Genomic DNA, 24,396 nt, shown 5'->3' with positions numbered 1-24,396 from the left:
CCCATACCTCCCCCCACGAGCCCTCCCCCACCGTGTATTCTTATGCCTTCACCTCTCAATCCAGAAGGAGATAGGGATCCCACTGTTATTCTCGAGCGAGAAACAATAGTTTCTCGTTCTGGGAGTGGTATTGTCATGATAAATGGTGATTCAGTTAATTGGCTATGCTGCCGCCTCTCATTGTTTAGGTTAATGCATTTACTGTGCGCTGCATGAGAACGGGCCCCTAATGGAATGTAATAGGTACACATTAACTTAGAGGTAATTATTCCGAAGTTGAGCTTTATCAACCAAACAGATAAACTGGCGCATGCGCACATAATTTAAGATGAACCATGAATTTTCACAATTGACGTGTTACTCTCAAACTGGCCTTTGTGATTTGTTTGCTTTGCAACAGGATTCGAGAAAAAATATATCTGCCGTAAACGCGTTTTTAGAAAAAAAAAATGTTTATTTTTTCAAAACATACATTTGTGTATTCAAATAAATTAAGCACTTAACAATCAAGATCAACTTTCACTGAAAGTACACTGAAAACCTATAAGGCTTTTGACATTTGTTTCAAGATTCAAGCTATCACAGTTGTTTGATATTTGTTAGCCGCTGGCTGCGTTTACCCATATTGACTTTTCTCTACAAATTGCTGTGCTAGTACAACAGGAACAGACGGCTTTCCCGAGGGCCTGGGAAACGCTGTTGACTGAAAGGAAAATGTGTATACATATATAGACACTGAGTAGAATCAAAGATGGCTGACAGGGGTTGTTTTAGATTTGAGTCTCTTCGAAAAATCGCAAGATTTGTAATCGTTAAAGTAAAATTAAAAAACAAAAATGCAAATGCACATAGGCTAAAAGCCTAATTTGCCTGCAGGAGCCACGCCTGACATGGCACCACACACCATATGAAATGAGTGTGACAGTGTACCTTTGTTATGAGCGATACCTTTTTTGTTTAGACTTTGGGGCCATTTGCTAGGTGCATTATGGGACTAGTAGTTCCACTCTTATAAGTGCGGACCTATAAGTCCCAGCATCCAAAGTGCATATGCTAAAACATAAACAGCGTAGCCAGAAGTCTCGCACATGATATGAGTCAGCTATAAGTAAATGTAAAATAACTTTGAAAATAGTCCTTGGTCTATCACACCAATGGCTGTTTCGCCAACACAAAATGTCTTCCTCGGCCCATACAATCATTCCGTGAAAGGAAAAGGCAGAACTTTGCCAGCATCTTTTGATGTGCTGTCGTTGAGTGTTCATGAAGGAAGAACAGGCAATCCTGTGGTTTTTCTGCCGCTGTGCAACGTCTTTGCTACGAGCCAAAAAGGCTGGAATGCTTGACTCGGCGTGTGCTGGCCTCTAAATCAAACTCCTGGGTGATAACCCTCCTTAGAGATGAAACTGCCTTCAAAGATCTTTCCAAAGGGTTCTTTTTTCGTGTCTTGTCATCCTCTATAGCTTTTCCCTCAAATTCCCGGATCGTTTAACGTAGACCACAGAATTAGCATCCGGTACCAGTTCAGTGAAAGTGCTTCGAAACGAGGCAAGGTGGCGGCCTGTAAAGGAAAGACAATGCAACTTTAGCGCATGTCACATTCACCCCAAATTTCACGCACCCAACATATAGACACAATCAATTAGAAAGGTGGATTTAATGAGGGTCACTTATACCTGAGGGGCTGACTGGTCTCCCTGTGATTTTAGATGAAATGTCTGACTCTTGCACAGCCCTCTAAGAATATCAGTGGGTGGGACTATAACACATTATCTTGATTTTCTTGACAAGCAACTTTCCTCCCAAGCATGCCAATGGAAAGGAAGAGATTGTCCCTGCTAAAATATCAGATATCTAAAATAACTGTGCCTCTACAGGAAGGAATATGTATAATTAAGCTCCTGTTTTAAAAAAAATATATATATCCAAGCTAAACATTGACCTGTGAGCTGGATATTACAGATGGCGACCAGGAGATGTGGAATGGAAAATTATTTTTCTATATTCCTATGCAAATACTGTACATGAGAAAGTCACTAAGCACACACTGAGCACGCATATATTACAGTGCTAATGTGCCATAGCTCTCTCTCCCTAGGGATTTATGCGATGCATACAACCCGGGGGAGAGGGTCGTCTCTTGGCAGCACTAGTTATCTACCAATGTGCATACTATAGCATACATCTCTAATCACACATCACATATGCACCTCCCAGCATTAATCTTTAGGTAGAACATTGCACACACATACAGCACAGCAAAGATATTTTGGACATAGCGCCTCGCCTCTTCGCTCACCCTGCGACTCTCTGGCCATAGGGGAAAGGGGATGTGTGCTTGCTACCAGGTCAGCTGAGGCTGCCTTCACCTATTCATGGGGGAATGCAATGTAGGGTGGTGCACGGTTTGCGCATCACTTCCGCTCCCGCCATCGCAATAGCTGGGTCTATTTAGGGTGTGTCGGACCTGGCTCCCCTCTTTTTATTACAGCAGCATTGCATCAATGAGACAGAGTAGGGTGGCACACCTACCCGTTCCCTATGTAGCAGAAATGTGAACCCCAAACTTGCTTTACCACTGCGGGGGAGTTCTCCAACTCCCTTCCTAGGGCAGCACTGAGGTGGAAGACAGCAATCTGAATCCTGAAGAAGAACGTTCGCACTGGCTTGGGGGAAGGGCGCACAGTGAAGACAATCTAGGGCATGGGGCTCTAGCTCCTGGTCACACTCTATGAGCCCCACAGACAGCCTGGTGTTAGAGGGCAGGCCCCTGGGGTTGCAGACAAGGTTTAGGGGACTGGAGACCGCCCCTTAGGGATGCAGGTGAAGTGCACCTGTGTGGTTCTCTTTGGGGTGAAGTTTAACTGGACCTTTGTGTCAGATGATTAAAGAATGGAGGCTCCATTATGATTAAAGCTCTCGGTTTTCAGTTTTTACAGATTTTTACAGATAAATATAGACAGAAAACAAAGTGTTTCCTGCCTGTATTTATTTTTTAACGCGGAAAAATACAGAAAGTTGTTCTTCTTGTGGGTGACTCTCCATGCTTATTTTTGTGATTTCTAGGACGACAGCTGAGCAAATAGGCAGTATGGGAACTTATAATTTGCTTGAGATTTCCTTAAATGCAGGTGTATAGTAACATATTTGTATTATAATGCTCATATTTACCTGTAGGTGTAGTGTTTTGATATATTTGGCTGTTTAATTTGCTGACACGCGACAAGCAGCTAAGTATGAGTGCATGTTTATCAGTTAAATAAATGTGGAAAAATACCATTTATGACTCCATATAATTGCAAAGCACAATATAAATATGGATACATACCAATAAGATGGGCAAAAAAGAAATATGGATAGATACAGATGGAATTGTTAAAAACATAAATACCATAAACCAGGAGCCCCAATTATGATTGTATGACTTCAATGATTTTAGCATGACTATGTCAGATTGTAAAGGTTTGGCTATCCTATGTACATACAATTGTAAATGTGTTTGTTCCTCAATTTTATTTGATGAGTACCGTTATAAATGTAAAGAAAAATGATATGAATAATACGATGTCATGTTTGTAATTTTATGTAATAAACATGGTCCTCTTCCCAAAGCAGTTGGCATCTGTCATTGACTCGTTGGGTTTGGGAGGATGTCTAGTTAGATTTGGGAGGGGGGGGGGGGGGCTCTGGTTCCTAATACCCCAAGGGCATCCTTTTGAGTTTGGTGGGATTCCAGATTTACCTAATAACAAAGAGGGAATGAGATTGGGAATTTCGAATTGGAAACAACATGAAAATGGGGAATCCGACAGGAAGTGGTGCAGTAATGTCAAGCTCGTGCTGTAATTTCCTGTTTCCAAGGGTGCATCCAGTGTGGGAGTCAGAATATTGTGCCTGCTCCAGAATTACAGATACCCTCGGTATCACTACTTACAACGGTGGGAATACCACATCATTATTACTGAACCACACAATGATGGCCATAGTTGAGTATGGCAACTCTTCACTAGGACACACAATGCACTAGCATACAACAGGCCACCGCAGGACAAACCTCCTAAGACATCCAGAACAACTCAAATATGTCTTTAGATGTTCTATGGCACAAAGCAGCACTCACTGGCACCAACTCTCCTACATATGTATACTTCTGCCAGGCAATGGGCTTGTACATCATCCTAGAAGATGCATAAGTGACTCAGTACAACCCACTGGTCTCACCCATCAAACACCAAAACGTTTACCAACATTTCAATACGTGGACACATTCACCTAACACAGAAACATACCCATTCACACTAAGGACAGCGCGTCTGTGATGGAAACATGTGTATCATTTGGAAAGCTATCCCTGGAAAACTGAAAGTACTGCAATGCCATACCAATAGCTGATTGGGAGCAATAGTAATTCCAATAATGTAATTTGACATAAAATAACACCTGACCCACTTCTGGGAGCAAGACCTACAAATCTGCTCATTTAATTATGTTGACATCAATTTGTTCATCTTCAAAATGTGTTGTACCTATCATGTTTCAATGAGAGAGTAAAAACCCTCCCACTTAAAACTTCTTGATGGTTTCAGGTCTTGGAAAATCGAGGGCATATTTTGGCCCTGGAATGGGATTAGGGTTTTCCCCGCAATACATTTGGCCTCAGTTCAATTTATTGTGTTGTGTGAAGGTCAAAGTGGCAGACATTTTTGAGTAAAAAGGTCTATAAAGAATGTGTGGAGTGGATGGTAGGCAGTTCAAGGAGATTGGTCCAAATGCTCATTGTGCAAGCTATCTTTGACCATTGCTATTTGAAATACTACCCCTTGCTATATTTCCCAGATGTCCATTGTCTTTGGGGATGGTGAAATCTCCCCGAGTCACCCTACTCTACAGGTCTTTGGGCTTGCTGATCTTTTCCCAAACTGCAAAACTTCTCAGTTGTCTGCCTGACAGCTGTCTAGGCTCTGTCTTTTGTCACTTTATACCTAACCACTCTGTCTGGTCCCTACCTCTTCCCTATGCCAACTGTGTTTATTTTAATCTGTAAAGGGGCTATGCATTTGAAAAGAACTGTAAAATGTAATGTGACCATTCTCACCATGGGTCTGTTAAGTAACTGGTTAAAAATTATTAATTTTAAATCACATTGACTCAATAAAGTCAACCAAAAAATAGTCAAAAGTAAATGACATGTAACCATTTCCAATAGATTTTCACTATTTAAATGCCACGGCTTTGAATACTGAATTGAAAGGTTTATTAAGTGACAATAAATGTTTATGGTATGTACTCTTAGAGTGGCAACACTGGAGGACAATATTTCCTAAAATCACTCTGGGGAAGAAGAAATACAAATCCCTTGTAAAAGTTGCTTTTAAAGTTTATTGATGATTAATGCAAATGGTGAAATGTCCTTTAAAATGGACAATTTGTTATAGACTGGCCCAGAAACATCAATACCAAATCCCACTTTTAACCAGCCTCGCTGACAGAATTTGTATTTAAAATGCAACATTGCCATTTAACCCACTGAAATGCTGTTAAGGGCTCATCCCTCTAAAATGTTGTTTATTTCCAGGTGAGACCTTTGTTACATGCCCGGCGCGCTTTAACATGTATTATTTATCAGATTTTTTTTTTGTTAACTCCCATTACATTATATTCTTCAAGAACAGGAAGATGGATCCCACATGAATTTGTTACCCAGCCTCTGAAGATAGCCCTATTTGAAGTGTATTCCTTTTCTCCAAATTTTGGTTCAGTTAAGCCCATAGATTTAGTGGCTCTCTGGCCAAATCAGGAAGGAGAAAATAGCAAAGGCGCCCCAGCTCATGAGAGCCGCACGTATGGTGGTCTCGCCGGGCCTGGGAGGTGGGGTCGGCGGCATAATTGCGCTGCTGCCTCCCAGTAAGGCGGGCAGTGACTGGCTCCCTTAGGAGTTTGCGGTACTAGAAGTACTTAAAGCTCTTTTGGAGCCACGCACTCTGGATTGTGCCGGGCCCTGCCCTTAAAAGGGGCCCGAGGCTGGGAGCGGGTCTCTGTTTCCCGCTCTGCGCCTCACTGTAAGGACGCCGCCCGCTCCTTTCCCCACCCACAATCCTTCTAGCAAGCAACCCTCCCCTTGTTTGGTTTGTGTGGTTCAAGCGAGGTTTCTCTGGGTTTGTCCATGAGTAGCGAAGGGGTAATTGACAATTTCCTTGGCTTTAGAGTTCTATTTTATGACGTGTCCTGGGGAAGAGTGTCTCATCCTTGATGGTTTGTCATGTTAACTAATTTTTTTCTTTTGCAGCTTGATCGCTATGTCAAATTTATTACAATATTCTGTAGCCTTGCTGGATGAGGTAATGATTGGTGGTGCAGTTCAGCTCCATATAAGGCATCCTTTTCCTTTCAGATAAACATAATAGCAGTGTCACAGGGCTCTCCAAGGGGGGCTTGCAGCGAGTCAAATAGAGGTTGCAGAGGTGTGGGGGTTGAGAGTGAACGTGGCCATTAGGTTCTTCTGGCCAAACCCCGCACAGCTGTAATGAACGCCAAGCTAGCACAAGCCCTTGGGGAGATAATGATGGGCGTGGGGGATGCACACGGTAGGTATCCTAGCAGGCAGATGGACCCACTGCACAAGAGTACCCCGGGAGGGGATGCAGGCAGGTGAGTTCCTCCCCTAAGGTTGGATCCATCCAGGTTCCTTTAGCGGGGAAGGAGATTTCAGAGCAAGGGACACCAGTGGGACCAGTCGTGATGTCACTCGACGGGCCAATTTAGGAATACGCAGGAATAAGTTTAGATATGCGTAGAAAATGTAACATATTAGCGCCTCTGTTAAGGCTAGTCATCAAACAAATGTTAATAAAGGTGTACATTATGATGGTTTACTGTGTATAATTATGGAAGAGTTGTGTGTTCTTAACTGTAATTTTTTGTGTTTTTAAAATAAATATGGCCGGGGATTCACACAACCCCTAACACAAAGAAGAATGGAGTTTGTAGAGTCTACCTGTGACGGGGCAGGGAGGGTCTGTTGTTAGGAGTGGATGAAGTGCCTATTTATGGGGAAGCCTCAGCAATACCAGGCCATATGGCAAAGGCTCCCCAGCTCAGGGGAGCCGCACGTGTGGCGGACTCGCCAGGCCTAGGAAGTGAGGTTGGTGGCGTAATTGCACCGCTGCCTCCCAGTAAGTCAAGCTGTGATTGGCTCCTTTGGGAGTAGGCGTCACCAGATATACTTGAAGTGCTTCTGGGGCCGTGCTCAGTATCGCAGCAGGTCCCACTCATAAAATATTCTAATCTGACAATTTTAGACCAAAGCTATGCGACTCAAAGAGCACATAAGGGAACTGAGTCACGGAGCAAGGTTATCATTCTGTTGAGTCGTAGAATAACTGTCAGGAAGGCAATCGGGGCTAAAACTCAAGCCTACAGTTTCACAGTATCCACTTTATCCGTATCCTCCCTTCGATTCACTGAATGACCACTGAAGTAAAAATTCCCTGAAATTTTCTTTAATAAAGAGAGTGTCATCTCACCTGTCCACGTTGTTGCCTCGCCGATAACAAAGCTCTGGCACTGTGGATGGGAGTTGCAGATGGCGCCCGCTTCCTCAGCATTGTGGACGGAGAGTAAGCATCCGAGGTGGCTGAAGGAAGGCCAGCATTTGTAATCCTGTGTCTCCTTGATTCGAAATCCCTTCAAGAGTGTGTAATCTGAAAAATATTACGAACCAGGTGTTAATAAATATGACTAACAGCAGACACTCATCAGCAGTTGTAACCAGATAGCTGCCAAGGAGAATAACTTCTCCTTCAGATAGAGCACTCTGCAGATACTACATTATTAAGTTGAAATGCTGAGTCATGCTCTCCATGTTTTGAACCTGCAATTTCCACGCCACACACAGCTCACTTTGCGACAACATAATTCCCTGTGATGTCTTTCTTGCTTACCCTATAATCTTATGATGAAGGGGAAGACGAGTATATACATATAAGCTCCCCCCAAACAAAATCCAATTCCTTATTACAATGATACATTCTGTAAGTACACAAATATTAACGTGACAAAAGGGAGGTTCCCACAGATAATCAGAAAGCAGCACCCATTTCCGAGATGGCTGCAGGTAAAATCTGATAACCTTGGATAAAAAAATCAAAGGATTCCCCACAGTTAATTTCATTCGGCAATGTTGCAGGAGAGTTGCATTCGTGATGTCACACTAATCCGGCCATATGCACTGCTACAAGAAATACTGCCTTTCGGCGGCACAATTTACTGTAGGGTAGCTTAAATGGTTTGTTAGATATAAACACATGGATTTCTTTTATTATACAAGTATATTTTTCCCACCAGCTTGAGTAAGGATGTTCTGATGGTGGGATGGCCTATATTTTGTAGGCATACATTTTGCTATTTATAACAACAATATGTAAATCGCCAGATTCGAATAATGGCATCGCAACCTTTGAAAGTGGTTGGTCGATCAAATTAGTACAGATTAGTTTCCCAACATTAATACTGTTCAGTGGCCTATAGTTTAATGTAAGGGAACTGAATAACGATGTAATGAATTCCAAAACTGCACCGAGAATCTCCTACTTTTGTATACAAAACACCTGTAATGGATAGAAGGGGTTACACCGGGAAAACCTGATTCCAGGAGTTTTTCCACCAGTTCCTTTTTACTACAAAGATGGCTTTATGATTTGTGAAATTAAAACCTCTCAGTTTGCCTACTGCCCAGTGTGTTTCATGCTCTGAAAAATCCAATCCCAAAATGTACCCGTTGACCGTTCTTCTTCTGCCTCAACCCATCTTTTGATGCACGTTACTCAGGGCTGATGAAATGCTCCTTGCAACATACGCAACCCACAAAATATGCAGTGAAGGTTGTAGGACATGGCCACATTATGAACCCAAATCACCATAATGAAAAAGAGTGCATATTGTCCATGGACAAAGTCATAAAATGAATTTGCATGCACACATAATGTGGTGTATGTGCTCACAACCACTTCTAGAGATAGCTTGGGTAATCACAACATTGGAGTATGTGTATGTGCTCCTTCTACCAAGGTTCCCCTTTCACTCAGTGAGTCTCCCTCTGACACAGTATCCGTGCAGGGCCAGGTAAAAAGCAGACTGGGTGCAAAAATGTCCCCTACCTGTTTTCTAAGAACAGGGCATACATGTTCATGCATGTCATGAGCGTTGGTGTGCTGGATTTCATTTCTAACTTTAAATCAGGGGGAGAAATTATATCATTCACATTTCCCAGGAAGCACCTATTCTGACAAGATTCAGTGCAAGTAAGGTTAGTATTCCAGAACAACCGAGCACATGACTATTCTGCACATCTTTCCTATGTATATACACAGTATGGAATTAGCAAACAAATGCTATGGTGCAAAGTGCAAGGTAGCCAAATTGTGAGCCAGCACTTGGAAAAAGAACATCAGCGCTGTATCTTAGAAGATATGTTTCTATCCTGCTCTCTCCCTTGCACGCAACACAGCACATACATTTTGGTTACTGTACTCAGTTGCATGAGATATTAGTAAATCTGACTCATCGTGTATATTATAAAGTATAATAGTTCATAGCCGATGGCGATACCATTCGCTATCTGCAAGTCCATGAATTATAGACCTGAGGTACAAGTGATGATCAATGGAGCTCCCAGCTTGCTAATGTCCTCAGACAATACATTAATCAATAATAAGCTCTCACCACAGAATTACTGTGTCTCTTAGCAGTTAACAAGAGGGGATATCATTCCATATATTAATAGTACTCCTTTCATTGCCATCAGAAGGATAAAAGGCAGAGTCAGCCATGGCTAAGCATTTTTTTCCTGACCTGCAGGACCTGTAAACACAGCAGACCTGGTGGCAAGCCTCTCTGCAGCGACTGGTCAACCCTCTGAGTTACCTCTTCGTATTGCAAGTATCTTCTAACAATACTGTTGTGGGTGACGCAGGCAGCTGCAGGAGTGTGAGAATCTGAAAAGTGTGGTTTTACAAAATGGAGGTGGATTACACTCACCATAATTACTCCTCCACTGCAAATGAACTGAACAAAAGTGAGATCAAGGAAACCTGGGAGGAATCTGCCTGGGGCTAAGTTGGGGGGCTGCCCCTCCCTGTTCTCATTTAATCTTAAAGTATCCACGTGGCTCCAGAAAATGACTAGTCTCAATGCATGTTCCCACTGCCTCCCGCCCTCTCGACAACGCATCTGGGGTATCAAATGGCATAAAGCATACTTAGCGGAGACACTTAATCAACACATGCAGTCAGGCAGCCAGAGTGTTAATTAAAATATATCCCAAAGCATGCTATCAACTATACCTTTCAAATAGCGAGGCCTTTTATGTAGATACAGTCCAGACTTGTACAAATGGAAAACGTTTTCAAAAGCTTCCAGGGTGTCGTTTATCCCATATCGTAAATCGCCTGAGCGGGAGGAAAGATGATATTGTTAAGTGAGCTGCTATGAAGACTTCTTTTTATACTGTAAAAAAAAACCATATAGAAGGTGTGCTGGTACCTGTAGCATTCATGATATCATAGAGGAGCGGCTGGAGAGCTGGCGGGGCCGAATGAGGCAGGAGGTATGTGAAAAAATATCTGCATGTGGAAAAAAAGCATTATTTATTTGCCCTTCTATTTTAGGCTGCATCAAAATATATATTTTGTATTGAACATCTAATTGGCAATTCTCTATTGTGTTGAACTCCATCAAAATCTCAATTCTGTATCGAGATCCCTCAAAATATAAAATCTATATGGACCTCTATCAACTATCCATTCTGTAATAAAGTTTCCTGCACTAAACTTTCTATTCCCTAATTAATTTCATGATTAAAACAATATATCCATTTTGTATCGATCATCATCATATATAAAGCTTCTGTATTAAGCTGCATGAAAATGTCCATTCTATGTTGATTTTCAGCAAGATATCAATTCTGAACAGAATTTTTAAACATCCATTCTGTATTAAAATTTTGCACAACAAAATGTTCATTCTCTAATTAACTTTATCATTAAAACAATATGTTAGAGGCATCATTACTATAGCGGTTGGACTACAACTGGCGGCTCGCCGACTGCCATCTCCTGCAGCAGTACGATGAACGCATTATGATGCGTGCAGTCAGGGGCAGCAGTCGGAGGGATGACCGATGCTTTAAGTCGGAAACTCACCATAATCCCTTAAAGAGGGAGTTTCGGCCATCAGGATTATGATGTCGGTTTCCAACAGCCATTCGATGTCGGCCTTTCCGTCATGCAATTAATGTCGGACAGCAGGGCCCCCGTTCCTCCACGACACTCACATTTGGTCCTGGGGGGCACCTGTAGTGCCCCCCTAAATACTCCTACTCTGTGTGGCAGGCACTGTGAGGTGCCTGCTACACCGTCCAGGGATGTTTGGAAACTTCCGTTGTTCTGTGGGAGCTTATGCTGCTGCCGTTTTCTGCCCACCCCACAAACTCCCATTGGAAAATGGATGTTTCCAAACCCACTGTGTGTGGTCGTATTCAAATAATGCAGTGGGAACCGCCAACCTGAGGTCGGTCACTTCCCAATCCAACATGACATCCGCCCGACATCGTAGTGAGGCCCTAAGTATTGAACTTCATCATAAAATTAGAGCTTCTGTATTCTGTGGCATCAAAATATCCTTTCTATTTTGAACTTCATCAAGATATCAATTCTGAATTGTAATTTCATATTCTGTATTAAAGTTCATCATACCAACATTCTTATTCTTTATTTACCTTCATCATCCAAATATAATGAGAGTACTATATTGAACCTGATCATAAAAATATAAACTGTGTACTAAGCTGGATCAAAATGCCTATTCTGTGCTGATATTTTCAATGTCAACATTGTTAGGAACTACCACAATAAATTCCTTCAGTGTTGTACTACATCAACAAGGCCATTCCTTCTAAACTGCACCCTAATGGCTGCCAAAACCACTAGTGTATATTTTATTTTTTTACTGTTTACAGTGTTTCTTCAGATTTTTAAGTAGTTGTTTTATGAGTGGCTAAAAGGAAGATAGGTGATTTATTTGTAACACTGGTTACGAGTGCATTCCTTTAACTTCAAAACTTGCAAAACGTGCAACTTCCATTTTGCTTAGAAATTTCAGGAGATGTGTAAGTTCACTCTTTCGTCTCTGTACCTCCATATATGTTGTTTAGAAAGATGAGCCAGCAGAAATATCAAACGGTTGCAATGTTGATGCCCTGGGGACACACGCCTACTTGAAAACAAGCTCCTCGCTGTGTACGAACTTGCTCTTCAATGGCATCCACCGCTTGGAGACCGAAACTTTGATTTTAAAGTTTACCTTGCAAAATATGGCAACAGGTTTGCTGATCTCGAAGGCCTATAAAGAACTGGAAAAACAATGGTGCAATTGTTTCTTGAGTCACCCCTATTCTGATCCATGGCTAGATTCTGGATACCTTCTGCAAGATCACGTTTACTTTCTAGAATGCCTAAATTGTGTGTGCAGAATTAATGTGGTGGAATCTTCAATTTAAAAATCGATCATAACAATTAAAAAAGTCTTCCCCTCTTTATCCAGTTTTGAAGGAATTAGAAGAAGGTTTTCACACAACTTTATAACCACACACACACCCACACACACCTACACACACACCTATGCACATACCTGTGGACATGCACTTCCCAAACACCAACCACAGTCCTAAGATTAGTATTAGTATGAGACGGGTGCAACACTGCTTATTCTTCAAACATATACCACATGTGTTATTAACTCATTTAAACCCTTTTGAGGATCTCAAGCCAGCAGCTAGAGAATAAAACGCAAATGTTTCAAGAGCTGGAGACTGGAGCTCCAGACATAGAAAGATGAAAAATAACTGATGCTCAGCTATTTAGCTTAACATGCCCTGACTCAAGAAGGAGGGTCATTCTTCCAAAACCATGAATACAACAATGTGATACAGCTGGGACTGTGGAGACTGTAATAAGGAAGAAAATCAGAGTCTTATAAGAAAAGTGCTGCATTTAACCGCATCGCTGCGGCGGTTATTTTTGCGCTGCGCTGCTTTTTTGCAAAAGCCGCGTTAGATGACGAGCTCAGCTCGTCATCCGCACACGCCCCCCGTGGCTGATGACGAGCTGAGCTCGTCATCAGCATCGAAGGGGTTAAGGGGCTTTCAGCAACTTTAGATGAATATAATTTGTCCAGGTGAATAAAAGAAGCCAACTTTCTATTCCTGCTATTTAGTTTCATGGCACAAGCGCCATGGAAAGAACAGTTCGCTAAATACTAACTACTAATGGTTACTGTAACAGAAGTATTCAGGGGCAGCTTCTTCGTCATCTTCTAGCACCCGGCACATTTGGTAATTGCCCATTCAGATAGCTGGCTGGTATCGACTTCAGCATGCAATGTCGTTAGATCCAGAAGCTGAGGCCATGATTTAAAGGTCTTATCCACATTGAACTGGTTCTTCAACCACTAAAGATGGTGCAGGCTAAGTTGTGATTGGAATGATAAGTCTAAATAACCGAAGAGAGTTGGGTAGAAGAATAGGACGACTGGTGAGAAACCATTCACCGTAAAGTGACAGTAACAAAAAAGAAGGGTGATTCACAGACTTTGGGATCTCATTGGGGTCCTTTACCCCTCTATGCTCAGCTATACTGCAGAAACTTAGCATGAAAACCAGATGGTGAAAAAGATCCACACAGGTGCAGCTCTTCAGGCTTTCCAATTGGAAATAAAAGAACTGTGTTTTCTCTCACCTCAAGAGATTCTTGTGTTTTGCTTGTTAATTTTAACATAAGCTCCCTTGCTTTGGATTGCTTGCATTCTTGAAGAAAAGCTTTTTAAGGGAATTTGTTTTGCTGAATCTTAAATAATAACTTTTCAAAATGAACAGAATTCCTCAGGTTGATGAACCCAACGAGATACGTCTTTTATCTTGAAGAAATACATTCTTCCTTGAGATCATTTGTCTAGAACGACTCTGTTTTTAATGTCTTGGTTTTGACAGTATAGTTTTCAAATAAAAGTGGGCTGAGTTCACCCCTTTCAAACACTGGCCTTCTTCAGACCAGCGTCTTTCAGCCATTAGTCTGAGACTTTGTCTATCACATCTTGTGTCAGCCCAGAGGAATATTTCTCTCTTAGCAGATGATACTGAATGTTGAATTTGATCTTTCTGACTCCAAAAGTATGTTTGTATCAAACTGAATTAGGCCTCTCTGTTGGCCTATCAATGCTTGTTCCCAACCCTTCAACTTTCCTCTTGTGTGCCCACTCTTGCTAACTCCTTCCGCCCCTCCCTCTTTCTTATGTGTCTCAGTCTTCAGAGAGGGGTGTTTTGGAGAATAGTTAGTTAGCCTAGTTTCCGCAGCTTGAGATTTTGTATCAAGGTTCACCAACTTGGCTTTGAGTATTTTTCAGGGATCCATAAGTTTATACACAGTGGTGTAGGAAGGGGGGTGTGGTGGGTGCAGGCCGCCCCAGGTGTCATCACTGAGGGGGGTGACAAAATGGCAAAAATATGTGTTATAAACACATATGTTTGCCCTTTTGTCATTTTCCGCACTGGGTGCCACCTGACCTTGCTACGCCACTGTTTAAACATGTAAGCCTGTTTGTTTCAGTAAAGCTTATCTTAGCTAACACATAGTTAGATGAGCACTGGAATCAACCAGGCTGCAATGAGCATCTACCTGGCAGAATGAAAAATATTTTGCTTTGTTCCCCCCTGATATCAGAAGAATTGCCATTGCTCAATCTTTGATCCAATAAACGGGCCACTGTATACTTTGTCAAACTAAATTTTAATGCAAACTCAAGACTTTGCAATCCTGATAAATTATGATGAATAAGAGACACAAACAACCAGCTGCTAAAACTATCAAAGGCTCTTTAAAGATCGGTAGCAAGATTGTGATTTCACAGAGGCTACAAAATAATAAACATGGATTTTTCAGGTAGCAAAATATGTGTAACAATTGTTGCTGCCCCAAAAACCTCTGCAAATCGCATATGCTTGCAACATTACCTGTTCAGACAGTGGACAAATAAAACAGACTGTTTACGAGAACAAAGAGCCCAATAAATGAAATAGTTTTACCACTAATTATCTATTATCACTTCTTGTATTTTATATTAAGATGTTTGAGAAAACAATGGTCGCATAAGGGCGACACATCAACACGAAAAACTAACTCAGGAACAAATACAGTTAAGCAATACGGAGTTGTGTGTTACATTAATTATTTCAATCTATTGCATAAGGTAGTGCTTAAGAAACAATTAGATGGAGGAATATTGCTACCATGTGGACTTGGGGATGAGTCAGGGACTTTAAATATGCATGAAATGTGTATACAAAGCCTTGATTGTGTCAGACACCAAAATTGTCACCGGCTTCATGTCAGTTTTTCGGTTTCAGAATGTCAGCCTTGTAAATCAATAGAAAAGTAAAACTGTATCATAAAACTATATTAAAAGGATGAAAATTAAGGGTAGACAGGTATAGCAGCTACTGTCCCTGGATTGCTCTTTGATACTCCTGGCACTACCTTTCTGGTCTCGGGGGGTCAGGAAGGCAGAGGCGGGAACAGAAAGTAAACAGGGCTAAGAGTTTCATTCTCTTTCTCTAGTTTCCACTCTGCGCTGCTACACTAGCTTCTCAGCAACAAGAAGGAGGTTTTAAAGGTGAAGGGTGGAGCAAGGGTATAACCCTGTGATAGCACGAGATTTGGCTTGGTGGCAAAGCTTGAGACTTTGGAATCTGGGCACCTAGGTTCAAATGCCAGCCAAAGCGTTTGATTGAAAATTGTGTGAATCTGATATCTCTGTGGAACTAAAATGTAAATACATGAAATGCAATTGTGTAATTCAAATATAGAGAAGAGGATGTGGCCTAACGACTAGAGCGGTCAACATCGAAGCTGGAGAACCAGGTTCGAGTCATTGGAGTCTTGGCAAAGAGGCTCAACATCCTGTGATTCTGGGCAAATCACTTAATCTCTCAATGACTAACAAAAAAATGAATGTGTCCGTCTGTGATGCAACTGGTGCTCATGTAAAGTGCTCTAATACCTGTGGGTCAAGTTTGCGCTATGTAAAACATATATATATGTAAATTTCCACATTAGATACATAATCTTACATTGTCTGCCAATACCTCCATAGTTGCTTTCCAGTTAGGTTTGCGGTATAAAACACCACCATATATACAGAATGCCTCTTTTACTCCCATTGTATTTGGGTGAATCGACACCCATGGGAAAAGCGGGGAGTGAAATGAACGCCTGGAGCTGCGGATACCTCTCTACGGATTAAACAAGAGTGCCACTCACCTGTATGCATTATATAGGTTCCTCTTCTCATTTAGCCTTTCACAAGTCCCAGAAGGTGAACAACGAAGGGCAAATGTTTTTGTTGGGAAGTCGAGGCGACAGTCATCGTCCTCTCTACAAGGGAGCTCTTCGGTGCTAGCATCGTCGAGGTCGGTCACTTTCAGCTCTCCGTCGACCAAGACAAACTGCCTGGGCTGGAAATCCAGAAGAGCTATTGAGCCCAATGGCGACTGTGCCAGGTAATGTAGAAGCTGCACAAGGTTCAGACAAATCTAGAGAAAATAAGAGAAATTGGCCTCCTCAATGTCACATTCCCATCGGCATTCTTCCTATGATTTCTTGTATAGTGAACAGTATGCCTACAATAATTGACATCACAATTGATCTCCGATCTTCAGAGAGCAAGATAATAGTAACAACAAACATTAAGTGATTGAAAGTCTTAAACTGTGTTGCACCAAAAGGATAGGAAATGAAAAACCTTAAGAATGGAAACACTTGGCACTGAACACATTCAATTAAAAAAAAATCTAACTTATCACAGACTGTGCATATTATCATTAATGGTCTTAATATTGATGCACCAACTACTGCTTCAGTTGATACCACAGAACTGATGAAATGCCACCATTATAATGAAATGAAAGTAAAATATTCCTCAAATGTAAAAACGGAGTCTAACATAGTCTACAAAATTACTAGTGATCTTTCAATTGATTGAGGCCCTGAAGGCAGTAAATCAAAGCATTACTTGGCATGCATGAGGACAAGGGATGTGAGCAGCTGCAAAGTTTTTCTCTTGTGAAATGTTCTTAATTCTAATAAATTATACGATGAAGATCCATACGTTTTCTGCATGTTGCTGTTTATATTAAAATCAGGACTTTTATAGCCATTTAGGTAGCTGTGGGGAGAAAAAGGATCTCCAACTGCCACTAGCTTTCAAAATTTCCAAGGAACATTTTTTTATAGTTATCTTGTGAGAAAACAGCACATCCATTTTCCTCGCTTCCAAGCATACACAAGAAAATATTGCAAGTTGGCATGCAAAATCTACGAAAGGGCCTAAATGCTGTTAATCCAGACAACTCTGTGAACCACAGGTAGGTCAATAACAAGGATCTATGCAATACTTCACTTGCTTAATAAACACTTCATACTCCCCTAGTGAGTGGAGGCCCAGAATACGAAAACAAAAAACAGGGGCATTCGACAAACACAGAAGAAAGACTACAGTGTTAAATGGACCGAGAGGCCTAACTGACAGATCTCACCAACAAAGAAAGCGAAGACAATGTTGTACCAATGTAAATTAAATGCAGCTTTTACACAAAGTACCATCTGTGTTAAATAAATTGCTTTCTGCTAGGGTAAGCTAACTAATTATCCACTGGAACACATGAAAATGTGCCTCTCTCTGTGTTCAGTCTACCCTCTCAGAAAACCAGGACATGTACTACATGTATTGATTTACTGAAAGTTGCTAGGGCAGATGGTTTAAAACTGGGACTATTCCAGCACGTCTGGTCACCCTACTAATGTGGACACTCAATAGCTATTCTCTCCACAAACAAAGCTATCTCTTCTTTTCCCTTGGAGCATTCGAAAAAGATTAAATGTGAAGCTCAGTGGTTATAAGTACACTTGCTGCTCTACAGCCCTAGAAACTAGCCAGATGTCACCTCCGCTTACAATGGTTAAACTGGCCATGTTAACTAACCGCCACCACCCAGAGTGGTAGATGTAGTAATAACACTGCTAATTCAATCCCAATAGTCCTCTCCTACTGCAAAGTGAGGAAAAGGGGACCACGGCATCACATCACATGGCACAGGAAAGAAACCCCAATCCCTCTAGACACCTGCAGGCCCAACAGTTGTAGGTCTGATGAGGCCCACCGGCCACCCATAGGTCCCAGCGCCAAGCTGTTGTAAATGCCCAAGCTTTTATATGGTATGGAATCCTGGAAGCTAACCTCTAGCTAAACACATAAAATGTTAGTAGATAATGGATCTGAGGATCAGAGATACAATGTAATGTGTCCAGGATTGCACAATGCGGACACATGAGGAAGCCTAAAGTATTTATTTATTTATTACAATGTTTTAACATAACATATATTTGTTACGTGGGTGTTCAACCTTGCGCTTCTTGGTGCTAAACTACTAGAAGTTGTTACCCAACTCAATGGTACATTTTCAGAGTTCTATGTGTCTTCTTTCTTTAGTCTAAGTACTTGTGATTAAATTATACATCAAGACGTTGAAAGGGGTGCTTAGAGTCTAGTCGACGGGTGAGTAACTGTGTCTGAAATTCTCTGATCGAGACGTTTTGTGTTGGGTTCAGTTAAAGGGCAGTGTGAAGAGTTGGGCGTGAAATCAGATAGCAAGTTCAGAAGAGCTCGGGTCTCTTAATTCCACTTGAGCGACTTACCAACAATGTCATACAGACTCCCAGAGGCATTCTACGCCTAGCAGCGGTCCATACTGCGCCCACAAATGGATTGCAGCCTCGGACAAACTATGGGGCGGCTCCTCCATTGGAGCGGAGGAGCGTCGCTCCACCTAAGTGCCTCCCAAAGCCCCACAGATAAAAAAAGAAAAGAATAATTGCTTACCATTTTATTTTTTATCATCCCGTCCTGAACCGACAGTCAGGACGGGGCAGGCCTACTGAGTGAATTGGTAGGAATGGTGGGCAGAAGACCACTTTGCACTTGTTTAAAGTATGCATATATCTTTGGCCGGCCGTCTTGAGATGGCCAGTCACACATGCACACTTTAGACCTCTTAACCCAGCTGTCTTTACACAGCTGGGTTGAGAGCAAGTGCAGGCATGGCCGGACTATGAACTGAAACCAGCCCTGGTAATCAGCTTGACCAGTCCCCAAGGGGGGGGGGGGGGGTGCGAGTGGGAAGCACCGCTCCTGCTGCTGCTTTTGTTAGAAGGGGCAGATATTGACGCACTGCTGCAAAACCGGTCATCTGAAACAAAACCGGCCCCAGGTGTCCAAAACCGGGCCCCTACCTTTCCGGCCCACCGGGGAAATGCCTGGTGCCTGCTACGGCCAGTCCGGCCTTGAGTGCAGACATCCAGCTCCCTCAGGATTGCCGACAAAGGCCGCTCCCACCAATCAGCGGTACAAAAGGGGGTGGTGATGGACGGAGCATCTGAATCAATCAAACACTCACACCCAGTCAAAAGATCTGGGTTTAATCCATCACTGTTCTTTAGTCCACTATGACACCCCAGTTCAGACATGGCTATATGCAAATCAGTCTGACCCTGTGCCTCATGGGAACAGTCCAGCCCGAACTGCCAAGCCATGTCTTCCCTGGAACGGAAACAAGCTTCCAAGGACCGGTTTCTGGCATTCCAGCCGTCTTCAGCCCGGCATGCTTGAATCCAGTGGCAAGGAGAAGCAAGCGCTATAAACAAATAGCATAATACAATGCAAAAAAATGTTTGACATGCTCCTGTCACAATATAATGTTCTTTTCAAAGCACTCCTTAGAGTTAGGTATGTTCATATCACTGCGTAATTAGTTGCGTGTAAGCAAATATGTGCATGTGAAGAAATAATGGCTACCTCTGATGACGTAAATGCTATTAAAACCACATTACATTTTATTTTCACGCACCCCTTCAGGCAAGAACTACCTCGCAGTTTCACGCACACTTCATCTCCCTTGGCTGGAAAATGCTTGTTGCAATATCATTATTTACTCCTGAAAGAAATGGCATGATGTGGCTGTGTAGTATGCCGCTCAGCAGTGACAGGGGAGATTACAACTATATGTCAGGAAAGTTTTTAAGTAATAAGGCTTGCTTTCAACTCGGCGTTCAAGGGGAGTATATTCTGGGTTCATTTGGCAGAAAGTGACGTGGCAGGACATCAGAAAGTTTTGGATGTGGCTTTACCAGCTGCCAGCTCTCCTTTTAGAGGAGTTTCACAGAGATTGTAACACGTGTGCACCTCACTCTCACGAGGAGGGCTCTCGTGCTTATCTACGGGAGCAGCGCATCCTCCCCCCGCCGCGCGCAGGCCTTCTGAGGCGTCTCTGTTTACAAGCGCCCGCCTTATCTCGTCAGGAAAACAAGCCCCCCACGCTGCTGAAAGAGGCTGCGTCACAGGGCGGAGACGGGCCGTAGCACCCAGGCCAGGCCCTGCAATTAAGGATTATACCTGACACTGTTTGCAGTTCCAAATCTTTTTACCGGCGGGATTACCAGCAAAATGAACACAAACATGACGATGTTCGATGAAGAGAGAAGATGCTTAATAGGCGTGTAAACAAAGCTGTATCCGGAGGGTTTGTTCAGGCAAACGTCATATTCAGTACCCAGGAGTTGTGGCCTCTCAGCCTGCTCAGCTGGAGAGCTGCGAGTTGCTGGTACGTTTCCCTTTGCTCTGTTTTCTTACCTTAAATCTCTCCTCCCAGGGGGTCTGCAGCAGTTTAATCATCTCCAGAGGGCAGCCCAGCTCCAGCATAGCTGTGACCCTGGTGTCACCATCCGGGCTGTTATCGTAGCACTGGCCCCGCAGCTGCAGAGAAGAGAGGCGCGTTAAGACTACTGTGAGGAGCGAGGCAGGCCTGACTGATAAACCCCTGAACTCCCAGGAAAGAGCTGCTCTCGGAAAACAGCGGATACTGGATCATTCGTCAGTCTCTCGCTTGACAAGAAACGGATGTCTGCCTGGCTCTTCCTTTTGGTCTGTCTTTCTCTTTCCCTCTAACCCCTTCTCGCTGCCTTTCTCTCTCTTACCTCCGCCTCTCTTCTCTTTATCCTTCCCCTGTGTTTGTGTCTTCATTTTGCTCTGTATCTCTTCCCCTCTAACCCCTTCTCGCTGTATTTCTCTCTCTTACCTCCGTCTCTCTTCTCTTTATCCTTCCCCTGTGTTTGTCTCTTCCTTTTGCTCTGTCTCTCTTCCCATTGACCTATGGAACCTACTAGACACCATTTCTCCGGACATCGCCTTCCTAACGGAAACCTGGATGAATGCTTCCTCCGCACCAGACATCACCATTGCCATCCCTGATGATTATAAGATCACACGCAAGGACCGCACCAGCCACACAGGAGGAGGAATCGCTATCGTCCATAAGAAATCAATCCGCATCTCAACCAGCTCTGACGCCAACCTCGCTAACTCCGAACACCTTCACTTCCAGATCCACATCGACCCCAAGACCACACTCAGAGGCACCCTCCTCTACAGACCACCAGGACCCCGCGCAAAATTCAGGGAAGACATCACGGACTTCATCACCCCACACGCGCTCACCTCCAAAGACTACATCCTTCTGGGAGACCTCAACTTTCACCTCGATAAGATCAACGACCACAACACCGCCACCCTCGTGGACAACCTCACCAACCTAGGACTTAAACAACTAGTCACTTCCCCCACCCACATCGCAGGCCACACACTCGACCCCATCTTCACCTCCAGCAACCATGTCTCCTTCAGCCACACTACGGACCTCCTCTGGACTGACCACAGCTGCGTTCACTTCACCTACAACAAACCAAAACCCAGCATCCACCTCCAACCTACCCTGAAAAGGAACTGGAACAAAATCACCACGGACCAAATCTCCGCATCGCTCCTTCAACACACCCCAGCCCCCTCTTCCAACGCTAACGAAGCCGCCGCTAACCTCACCCTATGGTTATCCAACACCGCTGACACCTTAGCACCACTGAAAAAACGTCAAAACAAACCTGGCAGCAAGAAGGCCTCATGGTTCAACAATGATCTCAAGAAATCCAAGAAACTCTGCCGCTCCCTTGAAAAGGCCTGGAAAAAAGATCCAACCACCAGCACCAAGGACGCCTTCAAAAACGCCACCCGCACTCACCACCAACTAATCCGAAAAGCCAAGAAAGCAGCATTCAAGGATCGACTCGACAACAACGCTCACAACAGCAAGGAACTTTTCAGCATCGTCAAGGAATTTTCCAATCCCTCGGCCAACTCCAACGACATCACCCCCTCTCAAACCCTATGCGACTCCCTAGCCTCTTTTTTCCACAACAAGATTGCAGACATCCACAACAGCTTTGACAACCAACCAGGAAACCAACCCACCCTACCTTCTGCTGTCCATCTCCCCCCCGTGAACACCCTTAACGACTGGAACCCAATCTCCACCGAGGACACCATCCGCCTGATGAACTCCATCCACTCAAGATCCCCCACAGACCCATGCCCTCACCACATCTTCAACAAAGCAGACTCCGTCATAGCACCGCACCTCCGAGACGTCATCAACTGCTCCTTCAACTCCGCTACCTTCCCAGAAGACTGGAAACACGCTGAACTCACCGCCCTTCTGAAAAAACCAACAGCGGACCCCACCGAACTCAAAAATTACCTCCCAATCTCGCTTCTTCCATTCCCGGCCAAAGTCATCGAGAAAGCCGTCAACAACCAGCTCGCCGCCTTCCTCGAAGCCAACAAATCCCTCGACCCCTCACAATCTGGCTTCCGAGCAAAACACAGCACTGAGACCGCCCTCATCGCAGCAACAGATGACATTCGAACTCTACTGGACAATGGAGACACAGTCGCCCTCATCCTCCTCGACCTCTCTGCAGCCTTCGACACAGTCTGCCACAGCACCCTCCTACAACGCCTCAATAACATCGGAATCCAAGGAAAAGCACTTGAATGGATCACCTCGTTCCTCACCGGAAGAACCCAGAGAGTCCGCCTTCCTCCATTCAAGTCCGAGGCCTCTGAAGTCATCTACGGCGTACCTCAAGGATCCTCACTCAGTCCCACCCTCTTCAACGTATACATGAGCCCCCTCGCGGCCATCGCACGCCAACACAACCTCAACATCATCTCTTACGCGGACGACACTCAACTGATCCTCTCTCTCACCAATGACCCCAGCACCGCCAAAACTAGCCTGCACGAAGGAATGAAAGAAGTCGCCGAATGGATGAAACAAAGCCGTCTGAAACTGAACTCAGACAAAACAGAAGTCCTCATCCTAGGCACATCCCCCTCTGCTTGGGACGACTCCTGGTGGCCGGAAGCCCTCGGAAAAGCACCCATCCCGACAGACCACGCACGGAACCTTGGCGTCATCCTGGATTCCTCACTCTCGATGAGCAAACAAGTCAACGCCGTATCCTCTTCCTGCTTCAACATTCTTCGCATGCTCAGAAAAACATTTCGCTGGATCCCCTCCGAAACAAGGAAAATAGTCACCCACGCTCTGGTCACGAGCCGACTGGACTACGGAAACACCCTCTACGCAGGTACCACCGCTAAACTCCAGAAGAAACTCCAACAAATCCAAAACGCCTCAGCCAGGCTCATATTAGACATCCCACGCAACGAACACATCTCTGGTCACCTTAAAGACCTCCACTGGCTACCCGTCAATAAGAGGATCACTTTCCGACTGCTCACCCACGCACACAAATCACTTTACGACATCGGACCAGATTGCCTCAACTCTCGACTGTCCTTCTACACCCCCTCCCGCCAACTACGTTCTTCCAACCAAGCCCTCGCCACTGTACCTCGCATCAACAAGACCACCATGGGAGGCAGATCCTTTTCATACCTGGCTGCTAAAACATGGAACTCACTCCCCGCCTACCTTCGCCTCACCCAGAACCACCTAGCTTTCAGAAAACAGCTTAAAACGTGGATATTTGACAAATAATCCTCCTCCCCTTCCTAAGCGCCTTGAAACCCTCTGGGTATGTAGTGCGCTATACAAATTTTATGACTTGACTTGACTTCTCTCTGTCTTTCTCTCTCTTACCTCTGTCTCTCTTCTCTTTATCCTCCCCTCCTCCCCCTGTTTCTATCTCTCCCTCTATGTTTTCTCCCTCTTCTTTCACCTCCCCGTTGCGCTATCCGTGCAGGGCCCACCACAGGCATGCATGTTTGACGACAGGGAGTTTTCATCACCAAAATTTGGCCAAGAAAGGAAAAGGCAGACAACGGGGAAAGAACAGAAAGACATGGAAACAGTGAAAAAGAAAGAGACTAGGTATGAAA

The 24,396-nt window shown here is 43.8% G+C and overlaps 1 protein-coding gene across 1 annotated transcript in view; it reads right to left on the bottom strand.

Annotated features, from left to right (window-relative positions):
- Nucleotides 1-433: 433 nt before the first annotated feature.
- LOC147690178 (extracellular tyrosine-protein kinase PKDCC-like) overlaps nt 434-24,396 on the bottom strand; it is a 28,527-nt gene continuing 4,564 nt past the window's right edge. Inside the window, exons 2-7 of the mRNA XM_086937769.1 lie at nt 20,791-20,913; nt 16,368-16,639; nt 10,540-10,619; nt 10,341-10,445; nt 7,524-7,700; nt 434-1,561 (exon numbers count right to left, since the gene is read on the bottom strand). Of these exons, the coding sequence (XP_086793895.1) occupies nt 1,458-1,561; nt 7,524-7,700; nt 10,341-10,445; nt 10,540-10,619; nt 16,368-16,639; nt 20,791-20,913 (861 nt within the window). The 3' untranslated portion in view covers nt 434-1,457. The remainder of the gene's footprint in view (nt 1,562-7,523; nt 7,701-10,340; nt 10,446-10,539; nt 10,620-16,367; nt 16,640-20,790; nt 20,914-24,396) is intronic.

The sequence above is a fragment of the Lissotriton vulgaris genome, chromosome 9, assembly GCF_964263255.1.
Source record: "Lissotriton vulgaris chromosome 9, aLisVul1.2, whole genome shotgun sequence".
In the NCBI taxonomy this organism is placed as follows: Eukaryota; Metazoa; Chordata; class Amphibia; order Caudata; family Salamandridae; genus Lissotriton; species Lissotriton vulgaris.
The sequence above is the reverse complement of the archived record's forward strand: the minus strand, read 5'-3'. Positions and strand labels throughout refer to the sequence as shown.